The following is an 18,986-nucleotide window of genomic DNA, read 5'->3' on the forward strand; positions in this document are numbered from 1 at the left end:
TTCTTAAATTGTCTTTAGATATTTCCTGTAGAGTGATTTAACACTCTTATGGTTGAGGTAGAGCTACAGTTTCCAGTGGCTTCTTACTCAGAGAAGGAATTCCTTCAGGAATAAACATACCTGGTAACCACAGGATCTTGAGTAGGCTCTCACCTGTTTCCCACTAGCTCCACTCTTTCCTCCAAAATCCTTTGTAGCAGCATTATGTTGTTCATGCTCCATTGTCAAATCAATGGGGTCAATTGTGACTATCCTTAATTCTCAGTCAGACACAATTTGATAAAGGAATGGTCACTTGAGTCACTTCTACTTCCCTGTTACAATAATGCCAAATAACATAGTGTGGTATAGAAACATTTTTGAAAGCTCCATTTATCTCACAAGAGCCACTCAAAATGACTCCACAGGGGCAGAAATTAGGTTTAAACATCAAGCTACCTTTTTGGATTTTATTAATTAATGGGTCGCATTATCAAACTACAAGGCACAGCAACATTTCTGCTCCAGCAGCACTCAAGTAAGGCAAGAGTACCTGCCTGCAGTAGGGCATAAATGACCCTTTCTGAACTGTGAGATGGTAAGAGGGTTTTCAGTTTCAGGACTATATGGGTGTTGTGCTGCATGAGACAGGCTGAGCCAAAGTGCATCAAAAGTGTGTAGGGAACGTAAGATCTACCGGTCATGTTATAGTTGCAAAACTGCCATAAGAAAACTAATGATCTTCCTTTAAGTACATATTAACAAATGTGTGAAACAGCTATACCTATCAGTTAATCACTCCAGTCCAACTGGTAGAGTTTGTGTTACAGAGAGCCACAATACATCATACCCATAGAATGCAGTTAAAGACTCCTTGTGGAAATACGACTACCTCGGCTTTCCTGGCCTTGTATTTTGTGGTTCTTTTTATTCTCATATTCCACTGAACAGAGCAATTTAGCTGATTATTTTTAGGATCAAATGTCTGTGCAGCCCTATAATGCTGTCATTTAAACAATTCATCCCATTTATTAGAATTTTCTCCAATGAGCGATGCTTATATGACATCACATGTTGCCAAGTATTATGTTATTTACTGACATTATCAGTAACTGACAGTATATTTGACAAAATATTTTTTCAGTGAAGTCGGTGACAAACTGCAACACAGAGTGCACTACAGTGATAAACTATTTCAAGAAAATGTCAATGAAGCACATAGCTGGCCAGTTTGGTGGTTTATTAGTCATTTGGCTGCCTTATGGTCTTACTTTTTGTAAAACCCACATACAGCGGTAACACTATGGGAGGCTGTTGCACAGCTGTGCCACTTCATGAATATATTTCTCCCTTTGGATGCATTTTTTAACACAGTAGTGACAGGAGCAATAACACTGTCGAAGATTAGGCAGATCATTTAACTGGAGATCCAGCAGGAAAAGGAGCCTGTTTGGTGATAAATTAATTTTATTACCTCCCATCTGAGACTAAAGCAATTTGTTTTATGTTCTACTACTTGGTCTCTGTGACTTTTGTGAATGGCCTATTTTTTTTAGTTAAACAGCCTTGTGTTTTAAGTTACAATGGCCTATTCATTCTGAGATATATTCTTGTTTAGATTAAATTGCAGAATTTCTGGCACTGAAGATGAGTGACTTTTTAAGGTGTATTTGTTATTCTCTAGCTCCCTCTGGAGGGACAAAGTTGCACATATATCAGTTATTCCTCCAGATTTCATTCATATACAACATTACTGCCTTATCAAGTGAATTCCATGCATGCCAGCAACACATTGTAAACAACATAACTAAAGGATGGCTGAATATTCCAGTATGTTTTTCTCTTCCCCTTTACACCAAATGCTTTGATCTTGGTGATTTGAGTTTTCATGCACATGTAAATATGTAGTAAAAGTAAATAAATACATTTTTGAGACACAAAAGACAAATCAGAGCCAAATCAGCGTCTTTATTTTACAAACGCATTATTCTATTGACATTTTTTATATAATAAAAAAGCAATTTACAAGCTTAAGAACCAAAATGAAGCAGCACATAATGATTATGAGTAAAATATATAATTTGAATAAATATATTTTATTTCATGCTATAAAATAAATTCATAAATGGCAATAGATACAACATCAGCTCTAGCTAGCTTCATTTACTTCATAGTTGTACAAAACAGTAGAGTTCTGAGGTTCACAGTTGGGTTGTGAGGTTGTGTGTAGAGTGGACAAAACAGGAGTTTCGGCATTTCTGCTATCATGGTTCAGTTCATGGTATCCAGCGCTCCTAAAGCTTCAGCTCTGTGGAAAATATGGGCTCATTGAGACCTTGAGGCAGAATGTTTGGGAACCACTGACTGAGGACTCTTTTCCCCACCTGAAGAGAAGTGCACAATTATACTATGGACATAAGATGTATGTCCAATGAGACCACTTTTAACACTATATACCCTGAGTTCTAAGTTTTTTTTTTTGCCTTGTCACCAAATACATACGAGCCAGAGACATTATAGTGCAGTTTAGGGAGTTGTAAAAGGAAAAGGAACAATAGCTAGACTGAAAACTTCCCCTCTGATCCTGAACAACTACAACTACAGTCTCAGTGCCTGAGGAGCCAAAGGAGACCACTGAACCTCAACATGACAACAGTTAGCCCACTCCCAAACAGTGGCTATACAGCCCAAAATCCCTTTCATTATTTGACACAGCTGGAGGTGCAACTCTGAACAGTGCCACTGAGCTTGATGACTGAGCCACAAGCTCAGCTCTTGTGTTGCAGTTTACTGACTACCACTGGATTTTGATGAGCATTTAGAACACCAGCAAGCAACACCACTTTTTTATTTATATATATTTTTTCTGAAGAGGAAGTCAACCTGTCCAAAGTTTCAGAAAATATATAAAAAATAAATCAATATCAAATTGTACTGGTCCTACTTCAATTCAACAGCTCCCTGACATTCCATTTGTTTGATATATGACAGGCCAATATTTCAACAGGCTTGATGATCCCAATACACCACTTTTAAAAAGGTTATTGCTTTCTTTTCTTTTTTTTAACAATACACAGTGGACAGAAACTGACAGAAAAGCTATGGAAGACTTAAGATTTTTCTAAGCCTGTATCAGTGTTTGTAAACTACCTGAAGTGAGTTTATTATAAAAAGAATAGGACGAGCTGCAATTTCAAAAAGTAGTCTGACAGCCTTCCCTGTAAACACTTCCTTTTGATTACTTGTGGCCCATGATGCATCTCCTGTTCCTCTCAGAAGTGTGGAACTAAGAGTTGACAAAGAGTCGATTCGAGTGTGTGTCAAGTTCAGTTGGTTCTGTAGGTGTGTACTATCACATAAGTAACTAAGTTCATGAAAAGCATTTAAACAATTTCTCCTGCATTCACCTATGATGATTACATGGACTTGTTTACTCATCTGATAAAAAAAAAAAAATCTGACTTATCTAAAAGCACCATTTAAGGGGAAAAAGGTCCCTACCAAAGTTATTGAGGCCATTATAGCGGAGTCCCTTAAGAGTAACTACAGAGATAAACTAGATTTCCCAGATGGAATTGGTATTTACTACCAACAAAAAACTGTAAGTGCACAATCGATGACACAGACACAAGAAAACTTGAGTTAAAAAATTATCCATTGGCAATTTTATACTATTTTGTGGTTGAGCAACGTGCAATTAAGCTACAGTATATGAGGGTAACCTTTTTATCATCCACAAATATTCAGTTTATTATCTGCTAAATACCCAATCAGCTGTTCCCTTGCCAGATGCTCCAAGAGAAGAGAGGAAGTAGATTTGTGTTTCTCATGCATCTCCTTCCTTCACTGAAATGCCTAAAACTACAGTACATCACTAAGATTGTCCTCAGTTGTTAGAGAGGAGGGATACAGTCTAGTCTCTGAACATGGGGCAATGGCTTGCAGGGAACAGGTCTGCCTCATTTGATTGTAATCAATTGCTACAAAATCAGTTAAACCTTAAAATCACTTGTCCATCCAATGACAAAAAACTAACAAATCAAATGATAAAAAGCGAAAACTGGGGGCAGGACTTGAGCTGAAAAAACTACAAAATGGCCAAGAATGACATGACTTAATTTCTATTCATTCTTGGCACCATTTTACAATAAATTATGTGGCCATATCTTATTATAATCTGTCTATTATCCATTAAAAAACAAAAGAGGCACAGGAATCTAAGTGCCAGAATCTAAAATGTAAAGCTTGTGGCAAGGCACTAAGTTTAAGATGCCACTTTTTGTGAAGTATTCTCTCTTTTGTTTACATTTGCTTTAAACATTTACAATACCTATTGCACAACTTTTATTTTGTCAGCTTTTGTATGGCTTAATATATGATGTTATTTATGATTTCTTCTACTTAACGTCTTCTTAGCAAATTGTTCAAATTTTACACAAGTGATTGTTAGAAGCTGGGAAACATACATTCCTTGCAAATAGCAATGATTTAGTCCTACATTAAATAAAGAACATATTCTTCTTAATGAGCATTCAATTATGCAATACAGTCAAAATTTACTGTTTAAAATCACCTATTAGTCTTTGGTGTGAACTCTTGGCACAAAATTGTTTTAGCAGTTTGTACTCATTACTCACAAAACCTTACTGACAATAATGCAGGTACGCATTTCCTGCTTGTTTTTCTCGAGGTGAAGGGCAAGAATCATCAGGCAGATTCAAATTAGTCAGCTACTGACTTTGGTGAAGTCAGATCAGCTGTCAAGCCTGCACATCACATCAGCGGCTGACAGAAATAAACTTGAGTAAACATTCATCTAAAAAGTATTGTACAGGTTGACAGACTGTGGGTGATGATGACCAAAAAAGTGTTTGTGATGAATCCTTACACAAAAAAATAATGAAAAGCTAGCTATACCGATTTTTGCTAAATTCCCTACGTTTTGGTTTGCTTTCTTAACTGTCAATGAGTGATGACGATGACCACACATTCAGTGGAATAAAAAGGACTGCGTTCTTGACTTAACATTAGACATAAGCAACAAAACGCAATATTTTCCCACCAAACGCACACAAAGTAGAAAATTGTATGAAAAAAAGGCATTAAACAGCTGGATGGCAAATAAAGCAGGATAACACGAAAGGGACCACCCAGCTGATCTTAAATTTGCAAAATATGACAGGATAATTAATCAGGCCTTCTAAGTGCCTTTTATGTATTTACTGTGAATGCAGATCTTTTTAAATCACAATGTCTCTATATATTAACAACACCCCCATCCTGGTTCCACATGGTTCAAACCACTGACTGTATATAAAGATGGACGACATGACAGCTCCCCAAAAGTGAAGCCAAAACATCTCGATCGCCCCCTGGTGGCTGGCTGCAGTATAGGTCATAAACTCCACGGACACGGGCCAAACTAAAAAAATCTAAGTACACGTCAAATACATTTTTCCCAAAGATAGTTTCTGTCATTTTAGGTAGTTCTTATCACACTGATTTATGCTCAGGTGTTCATTTTTCTGATAAGTTTGGTTAAATTAGTTATTTGATGCTATAAAAAGGGGGTTTCACGTAATAATTGACAGCTGAGGCAGGCTTGCGATGGGCGGGGCCATGATATCGTGGCTCCAACCTCGATCACTACAGTGCAGGCTCTGGCTTGAAATGACGTCACTAGCGTAAGAGGGCAGCTCCCGTATCCGGGAGATTTTGGCTTCACTTTTGTACAGTGGGAGGAAGCGGAAACGCGTCGTCCATCTTTATATACAGTCTATAGTTCAAACAGTATAGCTAAAATACAATGTTGCCATATGCATGACATGTAGCCAATAGTATTCATGTGACTGCAGAGTCTCATCGAGGTTCACAACATTTTTACTCACTGAAAAATCACTGCTGTGAAGCAAGCACAACTGACAATGCAGTTGCTGCACCAGAATTAAGACAGAAATTAGCACATTTTATCAATGGGATGGCACCCATCCCACCCACTAACTCTGCAAAGTGCATCAATACTTTGGATCATCAGCTACCTCGAAAAACATATACCCCTTAGCCTTAATCTAGTTATGCCACATCTATGTCAACACCATAAAGTAGGATTGACAATGGAAAACATGTTCCAAGTCTGCATTTGACCCCAACCAATGCAGAGAACAAAGATCACAGATCAATCGTCCCATCATAAAAGGAAGGACAGAATGAAAAAAAGGAAACAAACTAATAGCTCTTTCAAAGAATGGAAGAAAAATCATGTCAAAATGGCTGAAATTCCTTTGTTCTTTCTGTTTGCATATTATTCAGGCTAGTATACTATATAGATTTATGTGAACATGTGAACAGATCTAGAGCTGTTCCTACTGTGCTGAGTTGACAATGAGTACTCCTGTCTCTGTTAGACACTGAGTATTAACCTAGAAGCCTACCTCAGGACAAAACAATTTACACATACAATAATTCAGTATAAGTCTGCAATCAGAGTATAGAGGAATACAAATGACTTCACTGTATGGACGTAATTCACCCATTAAATGGATGACAGCATCTAAAACCACGCCTTGGCCAACAGACTGAGATCTCCAGTAGTGATGAGAGATAAAATCCTTAAGTGTTTTGTAGAACAAATTATTAGTTATAAGACAACAAAATCATATCTTGAAAGTTTCTTAGTCTATTCTCTGCATTTGCCAAAAACAAACACACATGAAAGCTAGCAAATGTAATGCACTCTTAACATAGCACCTTCTTAATCATCATTTTAACCTGGCTGACCATGAAACATTTGACAAGGACTTTGTCCCTAATCGATACAATCAGCAAGGAATATTTCACCTAAGTATCAAGGCTTTGTGTTGAGAGAATATTCTTTACAGGGTTTGGCAATAAGATACTGTACATACAACCTAAAATGGATTTCAAACGGTGAACACGTCTGTGCCTGGTAGGTTCTTGGCTATGAGGTAGAACCTGGTGAGTTTCATTTAAGTTAAAATACTGTCTGTTATGAGTATGTAGTTGCATCATGAGGTATTGAACAGATATGTCACACGAAGCTTTGCACTGGCAGAAAAATCATTCCTTGTGAGTAAGTGACCTCCTGTGGCCACATGTGCAAAAACAGGTCAGGTAAAAAGGTGATATGACTAGCATCTTACCAGAGCTTTCACATTATCAATTATTGCAACATGCCTATATAACTCTGTAAATATGTTTAAAAAACATGGAAAGATAAAAAGAGAAATCAATTAGGGGGTCTTGATTATTAGGACCTCCTCAAAAATAGTAAGTTGTTACTCCCTTTGCTTGAAAGAATCAAATTTTTATAAAGCACCCATTTGCTCTCTGCATTCAACATCTAACTTTCACAAAATTGACAGAAACTCTTAATGCAACAAATGTACATAGTAGAGGGAGCTGATTCAAAAAGAAATTAAAGTCCTTTAAGTTGAGTTAAAATAAACATTTCTTAAAGCTTCCTTAACCTGAAGCAGGACCTAAAAATCACATCTTGATGCTTGAGCCTCCTCCGGACTGCATTTTGAACTCTCTTCCATATCATTGGCTGGTGCCTCTTCTGCATATTGTGCCTCAAAGGCCATCCCCTCAGACGTATCCTCTTGGTCTTTCTGACCTGAGCTTCCCTCCGTCCTCTCTGGAGAGTCCATATGATTACTGCCCTCTGACGCTCCCATGTGCTTCTTCCTCAGGTGCTGGTTAAGGGTGCCCTGAAATGGGAAGCATTTGCCACAGATCTGACAGTGGAAGGGCTTGTTGTCCGTGTGGCCACGGATGTGGTACTCCAGCTGGTCTTTCCTTGTGTACTTCTTGCCACAGAATTTACAAACAAATGGGGTGATTCCCATGTGCAGGCGCATGTGGCGATCCAGGCTCCCTTTCTGATTGAAGGTCTTTCCACAGTAGATGCAAATGAGTCTCTCATTGTAGGGGTACCACTGGCTCCGCAGGCTACGCTCTCGCACATCATTCTCCAACCCTGTGGGTCCCATAGCCGATTCACCGTCATCTGAGCCTGGTTTGATATGACTCAGCACTCCTGCTGGGATGACTAGGGGGCGCTTTGCCCTGGCTCGCCCACCTCTGAAGCCACTGAGTATGGAGCGGGAAGGACTGGAGCTGCTAAGGTTGACAAAGCACGGAGAGGACAGCCCTGAGTAAGAATAGGTAGCAGACTGGATGACAGGACCATAAGAACCCACACTAACAGCCAAAACCTGTTCTCCATCTACCAACTCTGTGTGGTAGCCATCATCACCGGCTGACGAACTATCTGAATAAGTGGGCCTCTCGGTCTTCTCTACCTTCACATGCACATCTGTTACTTGCCCATCTTTGCCAATCAGTTCCACTTGCTCCATTTCTCCCTCCATGGGAGCATCATGCTCTGACACACTATCACTACTGCCTCGGTCCGACTGGCCTTCCTCTTGCTGCTGTCGCCCCCGGCCCAGGCCTTTTCCTGCCAGCTCAAAGCGCGCTTCGTGTCCTGCCTGACTCTGCCGGGAGTAGTAAGGGGGGGAGATCTGGGTAGGGTTTACAAAGAGGTTGCTGTCATTGACCCCATTGCGGCTGGTCTGTGAGTCATCCTTCTCTGGGCTGCAGACATTAACTGGGAGGCTGATCTTGGAGTGGATGCTCTCCAGGATTTGGGTACACTTGTCAATGATGGCCTGCATCTGCAGAAAGCTGGCAGCAGTGAGGAAACTGATTATATCCTTGAGCTGCAGGGACATGTGGCCTGTGTAGCAGAATGCAAGAAGCTGCTCAAACACCTCAGGGCTTTTGATGACTGAGATGGAAAGGCCACTCATGGTGCTGAGAGCTGAGTGGTCACGAAAGTAGGGTGAGCTAGCTGCCAGCACAGCCTTGTGGGCTCGAAATGGCTGGCCCTGAATGTGAACAATGATGTCACACAACTTCCCTTGCAGCCGCAGCTCATTGAGCTGGGTAAGAACAGTGTTACTGAACTCCGGCACATCAAACTCGATGTAGCTGCCGTCGTCCATTTCTTGGATATGTTTCTCCAGTTTGTCGACAGCCTGATGGGAAAAGAAAATAGAGATAAGAAGAAAACATTAGGTTTTGAAACACTGCATTCACAATGCATTTCAGCATTTTTATAATTTCACAGTTAACAAAAAAACTATTGTACTATACATGTAGGACAAATGAGACAGGATGCTGTTTAAGATGAGCATTTGATAACAAACAACAAACAAACAACATTGAATGCATTGCAGCAAACACTTTATAGGCTACATTTGAGTAGACTATGAACTGCATTTTTCTTAACTCAAGTTTAATATATTTAGTTGCATTTATAGGGCTGCCACTAACGCCTATTTTTCTATCGATTAATCTATCGACTATTTTAATCTAAACGATTAATTTTCCTCAAAAAAAAAATAAAAAATTCTGTATGTCATTGTATAATGCAGCACAAAACAAAATGTAAACAAAGGTTTACATATTAAAGTGGTAAACTGTAGCTTTAAACCATAAACTGTATATAAAGATGGATGACGCATCTCCACTTCCTCCCATTGTACAAAAATGAAGCCAAAATATCCCAGATACGGGAGCTGCCCTCTTGCGCTGGTGACGTCATTTGGAGCCAGAGTCTGCGCTGTAGTGATCGTGGTTGGAGCCGTGGTATCATGGTCATACACCTGCCCAAACACCCGGCCGACTCAATCGCGAGCCGGCCTCAGCTGTCAATCATGACGTGAAACCCCCTTTTTTATAGCATCAAATAACTAATTAGAACCAAACTTATCAGAAAAATTACCACTTGAACATACATCTGCGTGATAAGAACTATCTAAAATGACAGAAACCATCTTTGAGAAAAATGGTTTTGACATGTACCTTGATTTTTTTTTTCTTCAGATGTTTGTCTCATGTCCCATACGCTAACATGGAGGGGGTGGGGTTTATGACCTATACTGCAGCCAGCCGCCAGGGGGCAATCAATATGTTTTGGCTTCACTTTTGGGGAGCTGTCATGTTTAAACAACAAAAGTGGCAACTCCACTGCGGTGGCCAATCCGGCGATCAGACCGGTTAAACGGCTCCACAGTCAGCCTGAAATATCAATGAAACTAGTTCATGGACCAAACTATGACACTCTCCCAGTTGTGTCCTTGCTTGGTTTATTTCATGTACCCAGCTTCGACCTGTGTGTCTGGCTTGCAGTCTATGCTGAAAAATAGCAATACCAAGAAGCTTCCTTTGGTTTGTGTTAATTGTTTGAGAGAGAAAGAGACAAAGAGACAGTTGTGGTCGAGCGACATAGAGAGCGAATAAGGTGAGGGAGCGGCAGTAGGAGAAAGCCAGTGAATCAGAGAAATAAAACGTTATTTTCTGATTGTTTCACAGCTGTTATGTTCTAAAGCACAAATAAACATGTCTGCAACGCTGTCGTCATGACGCAGCAATTACTTAGTGATATTGAAGAAAAACAAAGAAAAACCTACTAATATTGACGTCGACGCATTTTAAGAGTTGACGTCATTGATTATGTTGACTACTTGCAGCAGCCCTATTTGTTTTTGATGTTTATGATGCTATATGCTGAGACAATATACATTTGTCAACCTTCTGAGATCATGGTGGCTATCCCTTCACTCTCTCTTTTTATCCATATCACCTACTCCTGTTTAGTCATTTATACTAATGAACTTTCCAGTGGCGTTTACAGTCCAATATATATTTCTTATATTCACTGAAACTGTCATCTTTGTCTATGATAATAGTGTATTGTTCAGCAGTAAAAAAAATCTTGTATGTACATAATCACAGGATGTATGTCTTTAACAAATCTTTAATAACCAAATATGAGGGATCCTTTTTATTTTTTATTTTAATTTTTAAAAAAAGTTGATTTGTTTCTGCTTTTCTGCTTTATTTGACAGTCATAGTAGAGAGAGACAGGAAAGGCAGGGGAGAGAGAGAGGGGATGGCATGCAGCAAAGGGCCCTGTGGTGAGTACTCAGCCTTAATATGTGGTAAGCGCACTACCAGGTGAGCTATCAGGGCGCCCATGTGATGTTTTTTTTTTGTTTGTAAATTATTTTCGGGGCTTTTTTGCCTTTATTTGATAGGAAGGCTTGTAACCAAGTCTGTCAACAAACATGAACAAACATAGTCGTGATAGTTTTGGGAAGGTGGGTACTAATAACCATATTAGATTGTGATATGCATGGAATTATACATGACTTGTCTTTGTTTTTTGTTTTGTTTTTTAAAACCCAAATATTGAGTTTGTATTTTTTCTATTTCAATAATTACATCAGCATTATATATCAGCCGATATTTGCTCTCTATATATCGGCATTGGCCATTGAACCCATATCGGTTGACAACTAGATAACATGTTGTATTTGAATATTGCTGTCCTTGTGAATGGTTTGTATGAGATAATTGATAATGATCTCTTGAGTAGGTGGAGTCCACCTGTAGAAAAGGGAGAAGGCTGGAGCACTTCAGATGGCTTGGTGCTTCTGGAAAATAGTTCTGGAGCAACCAAGAGAGAACGAGACACACACACAAAGCTACAAAGCTCCTGGCTGGGGCCCATTTTTAGTGCCACAGCCCAAAGTGCAGTTTAGAGAGTTATTTTTCTCTTGAAATATTTCTCTATTTGTTTGTATTTTCCTATTTTGGGGGAAAATTGTTTATTTTTGTTTTGTTAGTTTGTTTTCTCTTCATTTTGGCCAACCATTTCTTTTATTCACTGTAAATATCTGCACGACTCCACTGCCATAAAATAAAATGAACTTGGATTGCTGAACTTTGCCTGCAACCCATCTTTCACATGCCTGGCTACTCGGCCAGCCCTCACAGGCTCCAATACACATTTTAAACATTTGGCAGGCAATTTTTATTTCAGAGCAACATATAGAAAGTGCAACAGGAGAGCTGAAAATATTGATTGTTTTCTTGTAGTGGCACCACATTAACAGAATCAAGTGAAAATATTAGAGGGAGTGCGAGAACAAAGAAGATAATCCAAAGATAAAACTCATAATTTGAAAATTCCATTCAACACGTTTCATCCTTCCTTCGTCCTTTATTTATTGCATATTTTTTATTGATTATTCATCCATAGACATTATTGCTAAACAGGGAACTGAGAGGAAAGTAGACTGATTGCGACTAGGCGTACATACACTAACTGTGGTGATGTATAACCGTCATGAGGAAAGCCATATAGGTGTATATGCCGCATTTGGCAGAGAAAGAAGAAAATCCGGTTCTGCTTGTAAGGTGAGCATGCACCAAGTTTAGTTGAAAAGTCTCTCACAAAGCCTTTCTTCAAGGTATCTTTGATATATTTGAATACATGAGTGTCAGTAACTGAAGCAACCGCTTCAGTGCCATTGTAACTGCTTTATACCACTTTATAGTGGATAACGCTTGTTGATTGAGCATTTTCAGCTTTGACTGAAAAAGATTTTGGCAAAATGGTAGATCAGATCCCCCCCATGAAAGGCACAAATAGTGGCATACTACCCTAACACAATAATATACATAATAATATACTTTGACTTGAGCTGGTTGATAAAATATTAACAGACATAGACAGACCCTGTCTTCTCAGCAAAACTAGTTAAATCACACTTTGGAAAGCTGCAACTGTGAAATTGAACTCTACTGTACCCACTGTGTAATTCTGTGTTTGTAAAAGCCAATACTTCCATGTTGCAAAACCTTAGTATGTGTCAGTTCTCCAGCTTAACCCTCCTCTCCCCCCGCTCCATCTGCCCTTCTCCCATCTCTCCCAATGCACCTCCTCCCTCCCTCCGTTCCCCTTGCTAGCAATTCAGCATGATCTTTTGCGGATTGAGTCCCTGTCAGCACTTTGGGAATGTAAACACTTTCTCTAGTTGCCAAAGCTTGCCAAGACATCTGTCCAACTAACCATATGCTCTCATCCTGGCACATAAGAGGGAAAGATGTAGCAAAACAGAGAGAATCCTAAGAAGGTACATTATTTTCACTTGTCCATTACCAGCCTTCAAATACAACATGTTCATACATTAAAACGTATCAGTGATGGCTGCCAACAGCATGTATACTGAATGGAGCCAAGTTGAAGAGAAGCCAACAAATGCATGCTCAGTAGTTGAGATGCACATGCTGGGTGAGGGTCACATGCTTGGCTCACGTGGGACAAAACGAAAATGTTTAAACTCAGCTCAAAAATTCCATCTGCGGCTCAAGTTCCCTGCCTGGTAGTAAACCTTTTTGACACAGCTGCTTCATGTAGGTAGATATAAAGGATGCTGAGTAAATTGTGACAGTTTGGCTGACCATAATGTCAGCATAACTCTGGTGGTAAGACATCACCTAAAGCTTCCAAGTCTATCACTCAAAAAAAGAAGGAAAAAAAACATTAAAAGAAAATTATAAGTCAGCAAGCAAGCATTGTATGCTTTCTTCAACATCAGCAGCATTTCACCTACTTTGAAAAACAGCTTGTGGGGCAGACCAGACCTAGAACAGAATTGCTTAACAAGCAAAGGTTGGGAGAGCAATTTAAAACAGAGTAAGTAAAAAAAACAAGATAAAAATAGACTAGATTTTGATACATTAAAGGGAAGGTATGATGTGAGGAAATTTGCTAGTGTGAGAATAACATGCAATGTTAAGGCTTGGTGGGAGCTCAATAAGCAAGGCTAAATATTGTATGCTTAGCCTTCGGCTGTGTTCTCTTATTTGATTTGTTTGGAGTAAATAACTGGAAAACAAGAAAATGCTCATCTTTCATTTCTGCCTACTCACAATGTTTATCATATGAACACGAGTGAACATATAAAAACACTGAACAGAAATGATAACTGACCAAGAGAATTATAAAGGGACTGTACAGTGCAGTGAAGTAAGTTTGCCACAATCACACAATCAAGTTCGCTCAAGGCTAAGAGACTCCAAAAGGAATTGTGTGGTTATGTTTTGGAATTTTAATTAAGAAAAAACGATTACAATTAGGCATCCATAAGGACAGCCAAACATGTTCTTCCCATTTCCAATATCTGCATTCACTACTTAGCAACAACTGATGCATTCAGATGAGAGTAACTAGTTGAAAGGGAACCTAGTTGATCCACGACAGTACGCTTACTCTGCCCTCCATACAGTAATTGGTCCTTTCCCTTCTGCTGCAGTTATCTTGCATTTTGTCTACTGTCAACCATGACAAATTTACCACATCTTGTTTGCAGCATGAACAGTGCTTTTAATGACCTGCACTAATTAGCTATGACATCATCCTGCTGTGATACATTTGACGCAATGCCCTTAAAACAGTTTTTAGTACTGCCAAATGGTCAGGTTTTACTAAAGTTAATACTCGAGAACATTTTGACTCACAACATGACATTTAACGTTTAACTTGTGATTCAGAAAACAGTAAATATAGTGACATTTATATCAATAATTTAGTGATAAACATGACAGTATGATGAGCACAAAACAAATTTTATCAAATCAAAAATATCAGGGAAAATTATGCTCTTTGCACATTTACAGAGTAAGAGTATGGCCTTGTAACTGCTTCTGAGAAAATTGCTACACCCAATAACATCTGACACTGCCCCGCAATTTCTGAATTTACATATTACCAGGATAGACACAAAACCTGCTTTCACATTTCCTTATGTAACTAGCATCTGTATATACCTTGTATTGTACAATCACTAATGTCAGCTGGCGGTAGAAACCAATAGTTTTACTGCTTATCCCAAACAGAAACAGGACTATAAGAAATAGGGTTGAATGGGTGCAAAGCCATTACGCCTGCTCATGCAAAAGTCGTAATTGGTTTGGCTCCACTCTGTTCTGACATGTCTTACAGTTAAAATATTTAGGCTAGTTTCAGATGCAATTGTCTAGAAATAACGCATGCTGTTGGTTTCAAACCAGGCTTTTAACGCAGCAGATTGGGAAATTTCAGAGCAAATGGATGTCAGAGAAATAGTAGCAAACACAGTCCTTGGTGAACTAGGTGAACCCAGGTGTACAGAATAACTTGCCATGCCCCTGCACTTTGTCCTTTCCTGCCATAACATCACGTTAGTTAGTTTACAGGTACATACATTAATTGTTACCAAGAGCATTGCTAATACTAGTATCTTTAGTCTTTCATCTTAACAGATGTCCTGCGAAAACCATTGACATGGACTACATACAGGCCTGATGCCACCCCCTACACGAACAGGGAGATTAAAATAAGGCTTATTATTGCAAGTCTTCGCTAAACATTTAGTGCGTTAACTTATTCATTAAGAATCGCGTTTACCTGTGTTAGCGTCATCGTGAATGGACAATGGGGGACATTAGCATGTAAGTTACTATTGATCCGATCGTATATTCATACAATGCCGATACCTTAGGGAGCAAATGTGCGGTGTCTCAAACTTTATTCCAAACCATTCTGTTAGTAGTTAGTTAGCTACTGATGGGGGATCTACATAGCGGAGCAGCTAACGTTAGCGTCACATCCACCTGCTTTTTGTTTGTTGTCTCCACCATTTCTCATTTCTACGGTAACTTGTAGTTAGATTAACGTTAACGTTAGTTTAAAAAAAATGCATCGGCTCACAGGGCCGAACCACCCAACTATCAAACAGCACACACGCACTGGCTAAATAGCTATATTAGCTAGCCTAGCATCGAGCAATTATTTCAGAAAAATTGAGTAACTTTCACACAGACTTCACTCTTTCACGCATGGTGGATTATTTTACGGTTTGGTCACACTTTCCCTGACTATACAAAAGCTTGGCAACATTGTATGGTTTATTAGCTAGGTTACAACGTCGAACGCGGATACAAACTATGTCGGCTGTCATTTGAAATAGCTACTATGCTAGCTAGCTTATGCTACCTGTTAGCGCTAGCTTAGGTAGCAACCATTCCATGTCAGCCAGGGCATGTAGTAGCGACCAGTGCTAAGTAGCGGCTAAAGCTAGCTAGCTAGCATTTAGTTGCTAGCGTACGGTCACAGGCAAATATTTCACCATTACTTACACTGTAAGAGCAAAGACGTGCCGACATTACAAACGCATTATGGTCACCAGTCCAAGGCAAAGTTGAAGTCCACTCAACTCACCGTCTTGCAGATTAGCATTAAACGTTGTCCATTCCCCTCAGTAGTTCGCTAACACTACCGCCAGGCCTCCCCCCCTCTCCAGTCCAGATGTGTCACACAGTTGCTGCTGCAATTTTTGCATCAACAGGAAGTGTTTTTTTGGCTCTTTGCATTCATTCTATCAGTGTGTTTTGCAGCAGCCCCTCCCTCTCCCTTGCTTATGTCAGTGTTATGCACTCATACACAATGTTCTTAATATAACGTGATGGTGGACATATACACGCGCAAAAATGTAAAGTAGCCTACATTCGGTTGACAAATTGTTTTCAACAGATAACGTGGCTATATTCATACTCTTATCTACTGACTACACCCATGTCATGGTAGCATAAATAGGTCAGTTTCATCTGCTTCCACTTTAAAACACTAACAGTGGGAGGGAACACTAAATCTAGGTGTCTTTGTGCTGTTTTGTAAACGTTGTACTTATTGTAACACTATAGTTTCTTCATTTAAATAGTTTAAAAAGCTTTATTCTTTTTTTAGTTAGAAAAAGTTAAAACATTGTCATCATGTACATGGTCTTAATGATAGAAACATCTTTCGTGTTTTATTTAGCCTATTTAGCCTAACTGCAGAGACCACCAGAATTGTGGTATTGCACCCCTTGACAAAATACATTTGAGTTTAGCTTAGCTGTGTCACTATGACGACTTCAGAGGCATTGGTCAACTCTGAACTCATTAGAATCTTTGGTGGTCACATTTTAGTTTAGTTTTTCAGTCATTTGCTGTGTTTAATAAAAGTTTTTTTGGAATGAGTTGCATTATCAGTTTTTATAAACTCAAAATTAATTCATTCAGTTCTGCATAGATACCACAAAGGGGCGCCAGAGACTGAATTGTGCATCCCTCCCTGTCATTATAATACAAACTCAAACGGTTGAGGTGGATCAGCATTATAAGGAAATATGTTATTCAACCAGTCAGATGGCGTTATACAATAAATTCAATTACAAAAACTAAAGTGGTGAATAAAAATATTAACTTGTTTATGTTTATTTTTTAAATTATTGTTGTTGTTGTTTTTTTACCACAATGAATACCTGCTTGTGTGGGTTTTGGTTGTCTGGTCTCAATTAGGTATATTAACTATGCATATTAACTTTGTGCATCATGACTGATTGAGGATTGGCTAATGTTGGAAACACTGAAATAAATTAATGAGGAACTTTATGATAAAGATCAAAGTATTTTCTCAAGACAGTGGAAAAAATATTTCTGATCATCTGCATAATTTTTCTGTTAATACAATAAATCTACAAAAATAACACAATGGAAAATAGTGTAAGTTTAACCTTCATGCAGGATCTTAAGAAAACAACTTAAATTTAGCTTTATGTTTGGCCATCACCCAAAGTAGACAAAGATATTTGTTTGCTGTAGTAATCTCTTTTATGTATACTGTAGAGCTTTGAATATAATAACTGAGCACTGCAAGTATAATCATTTCTAAGCACTTTGTACTTACACAAAAGCTGTACTTACAATATTGTATATTTCATGATCTTTTAATCTTTTGTTTATCAACATTTATGTCTGTAAATGGCAGATTGTATTGAATTGTGTGTATTGTGACCCTGGCCAGAGGTTAACGTTCATGGCCATATTTCACTGAATTTTATTTTCACTCTAATAGCTGCTTGCAAACACTGAATATGCTGTGTTTTATTTGACTGATAATTTTTAGGGCATCTGCTTTGCTGTTGGTAAAAGGGACAGGTAAACTCTTGTCTGCTGTCTACTGTTAGGAGCACTAACATGAAATGAATGTGTGCTGTGTGTGTGTGGGGTTTTTTTTTATTGAGTGTGAGTGACAGGTTGGCAGTTCAGGTGAATATCTGACCTAATCTGTGTGCAGGTGGGTGATCAACGTAGAGAAAGGAATCGCTTTGTCATTGCACGTGCTTCTTGTTAAACAAGTCATTCCTCTATTCTCGACCGTGATTTGCTCTTTTTTTCTCTCTAGGAGATTGATGCACAACTGAAGGTGCAGCCAAGGTATGGTGATTAGAGATGGTTTTGTTGATCCGCAGGAATGATCATGGTATTGATAACATTTCAAACAAACTCATAATCAAAGGGTTTCCTGTTGAAGTTGTAATCTTTTCTGAAATGGAGCTTTGTTAGCTCTGTGTCATTTGGTTGACCAGGAATTATTTGGTTTTAAGCTAATGGGGCTGGTTTTGAGTGGTGCAGCGCCAGGGATCGTATAGGGGCTCCAGGTGGTGTGGCCTGGGGCTCTGATGTGCTGCTCCTTTTTAATCCCAGATGACATTGCAAAATCCCCAAACCCCCTGCCCCTGTATAAGACTGTATAGGAGCAGAGACCAGATGATTTGTTTAAAGAGCACATATCATGTATCAAACTGAGGGAATAAGGAACTCCACTGTTTTATGTTAAGCCTGAGACCATAGGTTATTCTTAGATATGTGTTTAAGATATGTATTTATTCTTTGTCTGAAAAGGAAATGTGTGTGATTCTGGTAATATACTAGTAAGTCTAACGAAACTAATTAGTTTTTTTAATAATTCTGATCTATCACTTTCTCTGATTTTGTTCAAAATCAATTGCAATTATTCAAAAAAGAATCCCATCATACATGAGCTTCTTCTCTGGAATATGGAATGTTTGCAGTTTTATTGTGATATTAAAAGCTATCAAATAATTCTGCCGCAGTCAACAAATACCACTCTAACCACAGTTTGTTTGGTAATGTTGAATAAGTAGCCCAATTTTTAAGCTTAACATGAATAACACATTGTTTTCTATGTGTGCCAAGAGTCCCAGAATACCTTGGCTGTCAGTGCTGGGGAGAACAATGGTCTC

General features: G+C 38.8%; 1 protein-coding gene across 3 annotated transcripts; it reads right to left on the minus strand.

The window, feature by feature from the left end:
- Window positions 1-1,932: 1,932 nt before the first annotated feature.
- On the minus strand, window positions 1,933-16,312 carry zbtb34 (zinc finger and BTB domain containing 34). 3 transcript variants are annotated; one of them, XM_044196079.1, is made up of 2 exons: window positions 16,036-16,312; window positions 1,933-9,041 (listed from the first exon to the last, which is right to left on the minus strand). In XM_044196079.1, exons 1-2 carry the CDS (start codon window positions 16,060-16,062, stop codon window positions 7,479-7,481), a joined length of 1,590 nt encoding a protein of 529 aa, XP_044052014.1. In that variant the 5' UTR covers window positions 16,063-16,312; the 3' UTR covers window positions 1,933-7,478. The 3 variants fall into 3 exon arrangements, with proteins under 3 accessions (XP_044052014.1, XP_044052015.1, XP_044052016.1); XM_044196080.1 differs by having other exon boundaries at window positions 16,118-16,311; XM_044196081.1 differs by lacking the exon at window positions 16,036-16,312 and adding an exon at window positions 13,470-14,282 and having other exon boundaries at window positions 6,169-9,041.
- Window positions 16,313-18,986: the final 2,674 nt, after the last annotated feature.

Source organism: Siniperca chuatsi, linkage group LG5 (assembly GCF_020085105.1).
Source record: "Siniperca chuatsi isolate FFG_IHB_CAS linkage group LG5, ASM2008510v1, whole genome shotgun sequence".
Classification (NCBI taxonomy): Eukaryota; Metazoa; Chordata; class Actinopteri; order Centrarchiformes; family Sinipercidae; genus Siniperca; species Siniperca chuatsi.